General features: G+C 38.2%; 1 protein-coding gene across 33 annotated transcripts in view; it reads right to left on the bottom strand.

The window, feature by feature from the left end:
* Window positions 1-501: 501 nt before the first annotated feature.
* The window catches only part of MAP2 (microtubule associated protein 2), a 277,004-nt gene continuing 265,037 nt past the window's right edge, over window positions 502-12,468 (bottom strand). For 31 of the 33 annotated variants that reach the window (XM_036857803.1, XM_036857804.1, XM_036857802.1 and 28 more), the window contains 3 exons: window positions 8,434-8,515; window positions 4,603-4,715; window positions 502-4,384 (listed from right to left, as the gene is read on the bottom strand). In XM_036857803.1, the coding sequence (XP_036713698.1) occupies window positions 4,169-4,384; window positions 4,603-4,715; window positions 8,434-8,515 (411 nt within the window). In that variant the 3' untranslated portion in view covers window positions 502-4,168. Of the gene's footprint in view, window positions 4,385-4,602; window positions 4,716-8,433; window positions 8,516-9,601; window positions 10,564-12,468 lie in introns of those variants that run through there. The other 2 variants (XM_036857818.1, XM_036857828.1) reach the window with 2 other exon arrangements.

The following is a 12,468-nucleotide window of genomic DNA, read 5'->3' as shown; positions in this document are numbered from 1 at the left end:
ACGCCGGCTCAGTGCTTGTGGCTCGTGGGCTCCAGAGCGCAGGGTCAGTAGTTGTGGCGCAGGGGCCCAGTTGCTCCACGGCACGTGGGATCTCCCGGACCAGGGCTCAAACCCGTGTCCCCTGCATTGGCAGGTGGGCTCCCAACCACTGCGCCACCAGGGAAGCCCCAAGAAAGAGTCTAAATGACATTTTTTGAGTGCCTGGATACATCCTTGCCTGAGGCAGATACTCCTGCCTAGTTGGATAGTTGATCCAATAAATTTGCTTTTATGCTTAGGCCAATTCGAGTTTCTGTCACTTGCAACAGATAGCATCCTGCTAATACAGTAGCGATAGGGCCTGACACATAGTAGGCATTCAGCAGATAACTGTAGCCTTCTCTTCATAATTTTTCTTTGGTTGGATTGAGCAGTTTATATTATATTAGATTAGATTAGATCATATTATATTATATATTATGGTTTTTTTCCAGAGAAGAAGAAACAATCTGAAACTATCAGTTAGGTGACAAGCAACTTTATTTTGCAAAACAATCACTATACAGCAACAAATACATTTGCAAAGTTGGCTTGAAAAACATGAACTAACTACAACCAGCCATTGAAGAAACGCCTTTCTATGGTAACAGGCTCTAGAATTATCAGAAGAAAGAAACCCCCCACAGATTTGTAGCGGCATGTTGGAACCTTGGAATCCCAGCATACAGAGTATAACTTTTTGTTGATTTTTTTTTCTTTTTGCTAAAGTTGAAGTAGATCTTCATGATTGACATTGTAAGAGTCTAAAAATAAGCTTTTTCCTGCTAGGGACTTGGCCTCAACCTACATACCCAGGCTAAAAATCCTAGGTGTTAAAAAACAAACATCAGTGCTGATTTTAGCACATCAGTCTTTGAGGGAATGTCTAGAATTTGCCTTTCCAAGCCATGGATCTATCTTTTCTGGCCACTTAGACCATGAATAGTTTATTTTCCTCCTTTCTGTGGCATGAAAAATAGGAGAAAATACTATACTTGCAGCTATGTCAGAATCAACCACATTGAGATTATTCCTTTAATAATATTGACATGATATTGTATTTTGGCTGATGATCCCATTTCCTGCTCTACAACCATATGAGTGTGTGGAGAAGGTCAGCTACCATCAGTACATTTTTCCATTTAACCAAGTTCTCTCTTCAGCCTTCTTCAGCTATACCTAGTTAGTGTTACACAGGTGTCTTGCTTGTGGGTGGGATTTTAGCCCATCACCCTGCTGGAACTCAGCAGGAGAATCCAGAGAGAGTTGGTTCCTAAATGAACATGGCCTTTGAGACTCATCATGAACTCGGATCTCTCCTGCATCATTGTAAGGTACCCAATTATTGGTTGCAGGTGACCCAGAGAGAGTGAGTGGGCCTTTTAACTCTTCACAGATCTGGATTACTTATGTTTCCTTAAACAGGTTCTCAAAGGCTAAAGCCAGAGAGAAACTGGCATTAATAGATCTAGAATTGGAACTATGAAGCCTTAATTTCTAGATCAGCGTATGGATGTCCCCACAAGAGTGGTGTTCAAAAAGCTTAATTTGTGTCGTTAATCTTGAGTGTAAAGGCAAGATGGGTTCCACCCCTTATCCCCATAAGAAGACATTTAGCCTGTGTTTCTTTCTTTTACTTGTACAAATTATCAGGTTCATTTTGTTAACTTTTTATAAGGAATTGTATTTCCATACGAAGCAAGGACATTTATTCATTATAATTTTGCTGTGATTTGAAGTAAACATTTGTTTTAATGCCAAATCTAATAACTTGGTACTTTATATAATCTTTATTTTAGACATGTATTTGTAAGAAACAATTTTAATATATAGATCATGTTTACTTATTCTTAATGCTTATAAACAATTTAAACCAGGTTGAAAAAAAATACTTGTTTCACAGGTTAAAACTGTTCTAACCAGCTGTTAACTTCAGCTTTAATCACTATCTAACACTACCAAACACATAAGAAAATGCTGTTAAGTCTCCACACTCCTATTCTTTCTTCTCCTATTTTCTGGCGCATTTCAAGGGAAGCTGATGAATAAAATGCCCAGATGGGACAAATCAAACCTCACAGCAATAATTAGGCAGAAAACAGACACATCCACAGTCCTATCAGTCATTTCTAAATCTTTGTCCTATAAAATAACTGACCTATAAATAGTTTCAGGAATGTTTGCCTACGTAAAACCTCTTAGTTGAGAATGAATGGTGCACTTTTGCTCCTAGAGTTTCTTTTACGGAAGTCGCATTGGTTGTTAATTTCCAACGGGTCACAAAATGGCACCCGCGTCTCTGTCTTTGCATCCCTTGGCTTCTTTCTTAGATCCTACTATACTAGCTTGTTGCCTCAGTCCATGTTCATCATTTCCTCCTTTATATTCGAGAACTGATTTGGCTCAAAGGAATCAAACGCCTACTGGACCATTTGCCTTTAACTGTTCAGATCCAGCCTACCATCCCTGAGCAAGAAAAAGAACAGATAAAATACTAAAAAGCATCCATCTAGCCTGGTAACCCACTGCCTTATTCAGGCTATTGACTATTTCATTGCTTATTCATACATCTAAGATGAATGATTTGTAAAGTGAATTAATTAATAGGTTTGTGATTTCTAGACCGTATCTAAAGTCAGAATGGTATTATCTACTGATAAATAATAGTGTTCCTTTACAGAGTACAATGTTGGAGTTATGAAAAACCTGATTTAGATATCTGCATCTCCAAAGTTTTATAGCTATAGCTTCTCAAAATACCATATTTTTCCCTTCTGATCAAGGGATCTTTGGGTATGGAGGTCAAACATTTTCTATCAGAGAATTTAATAAACAGGTACTATTTGGAAGAATGGGATAACATGCCCCCAAATCCCACTGTTAGTTTCAACTTTAGCAAATGGAAAAAAAAAAGAAAAAGAAATCTTAAGAAGTCTGTTTCATGAATGATTACAGGAATAAAACCCAAACTATCCTGTGATTCAAAATAAGATAAATCCATAATCTTACACCAACAATCTGTAAACCCTTTTATGTATAACTGGACCCACCCCCACAAACTCCATGTTGGTGAAAGCAAAGAAAAACAAATTTTTTTCTAGCATCACGGGAGAGACTTGGGAGAGACTTGTATCTGGCACTAAAACGGGGTTACAGCTTTGAGTTGTTACAGAAAGCAACTTCATGCTAAAACTTTTTGTCTTTTTAAACTTTTTTTTAATAGGGAAAGAACCCTGCTAACACCTACTTTCACATACCTAAAACTGCAACACCAAAGGGTGCAGGAGACACAGATGCTGTGAATAAGGAAGTATAATATTCAAGTATATGAGGAAGTATCACAAATGGCCACAGAGAAATATATATATATTTATATCTATAATACTGTATCAAACAGATGGAAAGGGGGTGTGAAACTGGTAGTGTGTACACAAATCTAGCTGATAAACCAACGTTCTAATCAGACACGAGTCCACCCTAATGAAAGTGCTTCTTTCCTAAGAGATGCACTTTATACCACTTCCTCAACCACAGCTCAAATGCTTTGTAACTATTTTTTAATTAGTTAAATAATTTATTGGATTGACTTATACTCTGATATAATTATCCAGGTCCCAAATGTTAATAACTTAATTGAATCTTTCTTCCCATTTATACAAAATAACGCTTTAAAAAAAACTTATTTCTTACATGCGCTTCCCTTCCTGCAATCAGACTCCTTGATTTAATTTAACCTGTAATAAGTTACAATGGGCAGCTTTTTATCTTTTCACCCAGCAACAAAATAGTGAAATGAGCAGCTTGGATTTTAACAAGGCCTTTCAGGATGGAGTGGATAGCCTTCAGGCACATGAAAGGTAGAAATGCAATTTTTAAAATAATAATACTCCATGCAAAACAGAGCAGAGCAAAAATAATTGTCCAATTGTCCAATTGTACTCATGTAAAGCCTGTTACAAATGGAAATCAAGTCAATTTCTGCATATACTATTCTTTTTTTTAAATATAAAATTGTAACAATTACTACAGTTTGGGAATGAGATTATTTCTCTTATGGTTTGTAAAGAATGAATATAACACCTGCTCAGAGCCCACTCCTGCCAAGAGCTCATGCCTAAATAGTATTACTTCAATGCTAAACGAGAAATATTCACAAGCCCTGCTTAGCGAGTGCGGCAGTGACATCCTCGGCCAGGGTGGCAAGCTGGGGGGATTCGAGCAGGTTGATGCTTCCAGAAGAGGAGACGTTGCTGAGTCGTCGGGGGGATGCCACGCTGGATCTGCCTGGGGACTGCGTAATGATCTCAGCCCCGTGGTCCACACGGGCCTTAGCATGCTCTCTGAAGTTCAACTTTTGGCTGTCAATCTGTTTAAGACAAGCATCAGTCCTCGTTAACTCAAGCATCTTAACTGTCGCTTAGCTCTTTCTCTATATCCCAGAGCTGATGTTCATGTCACTTCTATTCAGCTCTACCATCCCTACTTCTAGATGTCCGGGCCTTCAATTTGGGACCCATTTTGATGAAGAGTATTTCAGAAGGATTTTTTAAAAAGGCAAGATCGGCTCACGATCTTGTTTCTTACCTTGACATTACCACCTCCAGGTACGTGGTGAGCATTGTCAAGTGAACCAACTTTAGCCTGGGCCTTTTCTTTGAAATCCAGTTTCACACTCTCAATTTTCACACGCCCACCACCTACGTAGGAGAGGAGAAAGGCTTTTAAATGCCTTGCTAAAATTAAATCTTATATTTGTGGTGACTAGTTCCCCAAAATGATTATAGTACATAGACCATGGCAAACGACAAACTTAATGAACTCTACTATCCCTCCGACCATGGATGTGAAAGGAATCTTTTAGAATTTCTAGTCTATACCATTTTCCCCACACCATCTATGGTAGTGACATACTTTTTGTACCATTACGTGGATTGCTCTACATGTTAATTCCTTTCTCCTCTACTCATGTCTAACCTAAAATATCAGAGGGGTTTTTCTTATCTGTGTAATAAAAACTCTAAAATGACACAATGAAAATATCATATGTATCCTTTCTCAAACTTGGCACATTTAGTCTCTTATTTCTAAGGGAGCAAACTAAATTGCAATGAAGCTCTTCTTTATTTTTCTTAATGGTAATAGGTCACTTGTTCAAAGAACTATTAGGCTAGCAATGGAGTGCATGTGGGTAATATTACCATTTGTCAATTTTCAGCATTGATAGCTTGACTGATGAAACTGGAGTCAGGGGCTAAGTTGCTTAAGAGCTTCCATTTTAATTAGCAGATGGAGTGATAGGAAGAGACTCTTAGGAGATCCCATTCTTTTCCAGATGCCATAGGACGAATGTGACTCTGCCTTTGATCTGATAATACTGAGACTGAGTTTTGACCATGCCATTTGCTTAAATGCTAAGTAGTCTGAAACTCGAGGATCTGCTGACAGATGAGAGTGCCATGAGCCACCCTTCTGTGGCACTCCCCATTTCTGCACACCTTTCTCAGGCTTATGAATGCAAGGAGTTCTCCATTGAGTAGGTATCTGTTGTCCTTTAGCCTGTTCTTGAGCCTGTCTGCTGATGTCTTTGACCTGGAAGGAAGCTGGATTAGACACCTTTACCTGTCTCCACCTAAGAGATTAGCTTTGACTTGCATTATTAACTTGGTTTTGGCTCTATGCATTTTTTTTGGAAGGCCAGTGGTAAGCCATGTGACCCTCTACTATCATTGCATCTCTCATGGGGATTTTGATTTGGGAAAAATACCTGAGGGACTCTATGGAAACATGGGAAAGATTTTTCAGTTTTGGACTCCTGATGCTTATTTATCTCTGTAGACGAGAGAAAGGTCTGTTAAAACTTTACAGGTCTCTTAGGCCTGTGGTGTTTTTCTCATGTGATACCTGGACATTTATATTAACACCCAATTACCTGGCCAGGGGCCTCTTGAAATTGTATGGTGTTACTGGATTAAATTTTGAAGATTCATTCATTCTCCTCCTGAAGGCTTAGGATGTGCATGATGTTATTTAACTCATGCTTACAGAAGACATGCAGTTGTCCTTCCCTCAAAAGATGCATAACTGCAGGAGTGTTATCCTTCCAACATTTTACTTGGCCCCATGGGTCTCACTTGTTGGTTGTTACAGGATTAGTGTGATTCATAAAACATAATTATATTGGTTAGAGTCTAGAAGATGTTGAGCTTTCAGCTACATGAGATCAACTTTCTTAGGATCTTACTTTTCTATTTTTTGGTGGCCTCTGATAGAAATTGCCTTTTCAAGTTTTCTTTTATGGTTTATATTGTGTCTATATAACCTTGTTAAAATTTTTTTGAACTGTATTTTGAGAGAGAGAGAGAAAAAAATAACAATGTAACATTGACCCAAAATATATTCAGAAAAGGAAGATTGAGAAGTCTATTTCTGTTGAAGTCCTACTAGGTATTTTTACGTAACTCTTAGAGAAGCCCATTTGAATTGAGACATCTCTGCCTTTGGTTCTGAAAAATTCTGGCCCCATCAGAAGCAGTAACTGCAGAAGACTATAATCCCCATCAAGCTTCATATGCCCCAAAGTGAAGTCGACAAGACCGGATATTTCAATTTGTGGCTCCAGGTGTCAAATTGTTTCCTTTATTTTCTCCTTAGATATTCCACAATCCAAAGTAACTTTGTGAAAAGCTTGCTGTTGTCAAGGATCATTGTGTTAATACATCTTTATGAACTTAGTCATCTGGTTCATTTATTACGAAGTAAGAGCTAGATTTAGAAAAAGGTGGGAGTCCATGACAATAGCCTTTTATGACCAGTAAAACATACACAGAATATTTTCTTATCTATATAAGATTTTTCTGTGCATCTAGACCCCAGGTGAATTTAACTAAATGTATACTTACTGTCTGGAATGAAAGACTCCAATATTGTCTTTTGTATTCTGGAAGAAAGTAGGCAGTGTAGCCAAATACTTCCATCATACTGTTGACACAGTACAAAGTCAACTAAATGTCTGTAGACTTAAGTAATAGATGGGGGGTTGTGAAGATACCCACATGGGAACATATCCCTGCTGTTTCCTAAATGACAGATAGCTAATTCCAGGGTAGCAATTCTGAAACCAGGAATGGAGATTCCTTACTCGTAGTTTCTAACTCCTTGACTTGCCTTGTGAACGCCCTTTGCCAAAGCGAAGCCCGATTTCTAGATATGCTTCCAATTCATTTATCTATTTTGAAACGTATCCTATCTACCTTTGTTTTTCAACTAATAAATTCTTCTTAATAATCTCCTGGTCAGAAATCTCACTGGGCTCAATTGTTCTTATACCTTGTTTTGATAACATTTGAGACAATGATTAACGGGAATAACCTATTACCTGGTTTAATTAAGATGCCAAGCATAGATGGTTAAAACCAGTTGCTTCCTCTTGTCCGTCAATGGTATATATAAATTGTGTCAAAATATTCTCAAGAAAATTTACAAATTTGACAGTTGTCCATTATTTACATATGCATGGAGGTGGAATTTAGCAAAAACATAATACATGATACTCAGAAAAAATGACTCATAATACATTAGAGGGAATTAAAGAGGGAAAAATCCCCAGCAAGATGAGTAGAAGTTCTACCTTAGAGCATCAGTCTTACGAGATATTCTAGAAAAACAAGAAGTCCATGGTCAAATAAGTTGGGGGAAACATTGCATTCTGAGGATTCACAATACTTACTGACGTGGATCTGAGAAATTCAGCAGAAAAGTTAATTTCTTCAGCTTTGCTTAAGCATAATCCTTTTTTCACATAATGTAGAAAAACAATTTCTTGAAAAATCTTTGGAAATGCTTCTTTCAGTGCATGTATTATGTATAAATACATGGCCCAATGTATTTTATAGACTGTATATTTCCAACGAGCTCCAACATGCATGTTGAGTACATAGAGATAAACCCATCTCATGTACCTTTTAATTTTTATTTATTTATTTTATTTTATTTTTGTGACTTTTTCTCTTTTTTTTCTACCTTTTAATTTTTTTTTTAAACATCTTTATTGAAGTATAATTGCTTTACAATGGTGTGTTAGTTTCTGCTTTATAACAAAGTGATTCAGTTATACGTATACATATGTTCTCATATCTCTTCCCTCTTGCATCTCCCTCCCTCCCACCCTCCCCATGTACCTTTTAATTTTTAACATGTCCTATGATACGTGGCCTGTTTGTGGTAACTAAGTTTACTTGTCCAAGTGAAGATGCCTTGAAATTTCTAATTTAAATTTCTATTAATAAAAGCATGAAGTATCAGGATTTGGAAAAGTCCTTCCAATTAGATATTTCATTCACAGCAACACAAATTTTGCTTGTCAATTTCTTGAATCCAATCTAATATCTCTCAGACTACTAAAAAGTACTGATTTACCTGGCCTGTGGCGGATGTTTTTCAGAGAGCCGCATTTGGATGTCACGTGGCTTAGGTCTATCTTCTTGGTGACAATCTGTACCTGTGTGAACCACATAAAATGTGCTTAAAATAGTTTAGACATAAACAACCCCAAGATCATACATCAAATCTAGAAACATATCCAAACTCACAACATACAACAACATATACACACAAATGGGAAAGCACAATCTTCCATAGATCCTCCCATATGTTTGGTTGGAAAGAAAAACCAAAGTGAAGGAAAATCCTAGAATAGAAGATTTTATTAGCAGAAAACAGATCATGCCACAAGGGGATAGAAACACCTGGATTCATTAGGCAAGATTCCACCCAGAGAATGAAGCCACATCGTGTCAAACCTTTCCATAAGCAAAGAGCCAAGTGAAGAGAGAAATCATTCTTTAAAAAGTGATTTTTACATAAAAGTGACCAACTTTGCTCATAGAAACAAGAAGCCCAACACTGCTTTAAGATAACAAGAAGAAGAAAGCTCTAAACATGCTTTTCTAAAATACGATCGTCATGCCTTGGCTAAATGGAATTTTTATTGCACACCAAATTATCAATATAAAATGACAGCATTTTTTCTTCTTTGTGTCTTATTGAAATTATTTCATCTCCCAATATTTGAAACAGTGCTTTCCAAGTGTGGTTCCTGGTCCATTTGCATCAGAAATACATGGGAATTACTTAATTGAACACCGGAAATGGCGTCAGGGAATCTGCACATTTGAACAAGTGATTCTTCTCTAGCGGAAGACTGCTGTTTTGGAGGTTGGAAGCTCCCCTACTTACTTTAGAGATCATTAGTTATCTCAATTTATCCTTTTCCATGTAGGTGTTTTGACAGGCAGCACCCGTAGTAGAGGGCAGCTGGGTCTAACCTCTGATACCCTCAAATTATTTACTAGGACCAAGATTGCTTCTGTGAGAGTACCACGTGGTGTGTGCTTACAGTCAGGGCAACAGGAAGGAGGGCAACCTTGTCAGTGTAAATGCTGAGCCTGAGGCTTAGCCCTGCACCCTGGAAAGAGCCCAGAAAACCTTGCTGTGGTCCTCCCACATGGCGTATTTTCACGCCCAGTGCAGCTACTTTGAACATCAGATGACAGCTCCTGCTAGAAGGCACCTGTTTGTCTCTCCTTTCACTGTCTGACTCCATCTCTGCCCAGTTGAGGAGCAAGGAACCAAGAGTTATTAGACAGGTGAGAATTCCGGATTTGATAATCTATAAATTACTTGGGTCACAGATGGCCAGAATCTGAAGTTTAGATGACAGGATCTGTAGTATAGAGAGTCACCCAGTTCGCCTTTTTTGTTATTCTAATTTTACAAAGAACCATGCTTTCTTTAGCTTGAGTTTGTCTGTTTCAACTCTTCCTCAACTACATTTGAGAAACATGGATTCACCTTTCCCTGCCTCTCATAGGATATTATTTTCACTCAATTTAAGAGACAGGAAAAAATCCCATCAAGACAGAGTATACTGGAACTTGAATCTTTTCACTGAATTACAGACGAGCCATGCTTCACCAGTTTTGTGTTATTCCAAATGATATCCCAACTCTTATGAATAATGAAGCACAAAATATTGACATTATACAGTTTGGGTACTTTCAAGTACATCAGTCTTTGCCTCAAGAGTAACTTAAATAGAGCTAGAAAAGTGTGTGCACAGCTGACTTTTGCAGGGGAGTAGAGACAGCATGAGAAAATACCTTGAAGCCAAAGGCCAGCAAACGAATTGGCAAGTGAAGTGGGTTTTCCATCTCCCTGAAAACCATGGTGTACCCCATTAAAAAAGCAAGAAATTCACCAGTGATCTTAGAGGGAAGGATGGGAAGCCCATCACCAAAACTGCAAGGCTGACAAGCTCCCAAACCAGGGGGACGTGTGGAGCAGCAACAAGAAGGGGGGAGCGTGTTGGGAGGGACGCAGGAAAGGAGACGCAGTGCCTGCTGTGCAGATGGCTCCACACAATCAGGACGGCTCCTAATAGAAGCTTCTACTTACATTTCCGCCCCCAGCAGAATGTTTGATGTTATCCTTGGAACCACATCTGGACTGAACCTTGCTAAAATCAATCTTCTTGTTTAAAATCCTAACCTAAAAGGAATTGGAAGTAACTTCACTGTGCATTTTTCTTTCATTATGCTGGGTATAGGGAACCAGAAATGGGTAGCACCAAAGAGGCTCCAAACTCCCTTCCAGCTATGTAATCATTGAAGAGAAAAAACTAACACTGAAACTGAAGAGCAGATCTATCATATGAATATGAGCCCCTTTTCTCCTGCACCCCCAAGGGCCAAATGCTTGAGAGCCTTAGATATCCCAGCTGTAGGCTGCTATAATCTGGAAACAATATAGGAAAAGAAAAATAAAACTTGAATTATCTGTGAGGAGGAGGCTTCTGATATTGTGGGCAACGCTGGGACTCAGGTCCGCTCTATGGAAGGTCCAGTAGTGTAGTTCAGCCCAGGATCCTGAAGGATACACCAGTGCCCCCTCCCCCCACCCAATCCCTACGGTGTTACCCATCACAATTGTGAATCACCTGGTACACTTGACTTGACTATGATTGGTCCACATAGAACAGGTGAGGTTCACATTGGTCTGGCTGAATGCTACAGGTGAGGGTTCTCATTCATCCAGGGGAAGAAGCCCTGGTTTCCCAAGACGGTCAACAAGGAGGCTCTGAGCCTTCTCTGCTGAAAGGATTTATGATTCCCTCGCTGGTTTGGCTTGGTAGCCTTTTGAAAGGCCTCTCTCTTTGACAACTGCTCATAAATAGCCATTATTCTTGGATTTGGTGTGAAAGCATTATTTCCATTTTTAGAGAGGAGAAAACCAAGGACCACTAGTTAGCTGACTTGTACTGAGTCGTGAACAGGTAGTCCAGGCCTTGGTTGGGCCCAACAGATTTGAGGTTAGGTGTTCTATTTCTATTTTCCGGAAGTCCAGTACTCACCTTGAAGGCAATAGCAAATCCAGATAATAGCAACTCCAGATCTGGAAAGATATTACTCTGGTGTAATGTAATGTGCAAAGTAATAACTCTTGTAGCTTCTTTCATGTGTTTTTGAATTGTGCATGTTTTGGAGGGCCAACAAGCAATGTAAGAATGGAAAGAAAGGTTTATTTTTGTTTGTTTTATTTTACTTTGGCTACAACTACCCACCAATAGCTAAAGAGAAATCACGTATTTAGTGCTTTAGGGGACAATTTATCCTTTTATATATGAAAAAAAAAAGTTTAATAAAATTACCCTAGATATACAGCTGTCTCTAAGAATGGTATCACATCTCTTGGTATTCGTAAAAAATTCAAGAGCACGTTGAATCCTGACTATTTTTAACTAGACAAAGCTTAAATTGCAGCATCTGCCTAACATTGACAAGACAGCTTGTTCCTTACAGGGAAGTATCATCGACAGCTCTCATCGGCAGCCCAAGGGAAGGGCCTCTCGTCAAAATCTGAATTCAGAAGACATGATGATTGGGCCATTCTTTAGGGCATAATAAAAATTCCTATTAAAAAAAGGGGGGCTATCACAGAGTCTATATCTAACCATATGTGTAGTTGCACTGTAAGTTTCACATAAATTGTAGATGTAGATAATGAAGTCGATAAGGGCCACTACATTTCAAACCTCACAGGTAAGTTATTTTTAGAAAGCAAATAATTTTGATTTGTTATTTCTAATAATAATACTTTAAATTATTCTCCATAAGGATCTATTTATTTTGGCAATGAAATAGAATTCATCTAAGCCATTTTTCTAATCCTTGGGGATATACAGAGTCTCATATTTCATTTACAAATTTTAATTTAGAGATCATAAGAGTACCAATCAAGTGACTCATTACCAAGTGATCAAAAGCCAAATGTTAAATCTGACTCATTTGTTGCAAAAATGAAAATTCCAAATTCAGTTACATAAATTTGTTTGACTCTAACTTTTAATTAATTGTTTGACAATTTTTATGATTTCCAAAACAAATGATTCAAACC

Source organism: Balaenoptera musculus, chromosome 7 (genome assembly GCF_009873245.2).
Source record: "Balaenoptera musculus isolate JJ_BM4_2016_0621 chromosome 7, mBalMus1.pri.v3, whole genome shotgun sequence".
NCBI classification, from domain to species: Eukaryota; Metazoa; Chordata; class Mammalia; order Artiodactyla; family Balaenopteridae; genus Balaenoptera; species Balaenoptera musculus.
Note: the sequence above shows the minus strand (reverse complement) of the source record. Positions and strands in the feature narration are given on the sequence as shown.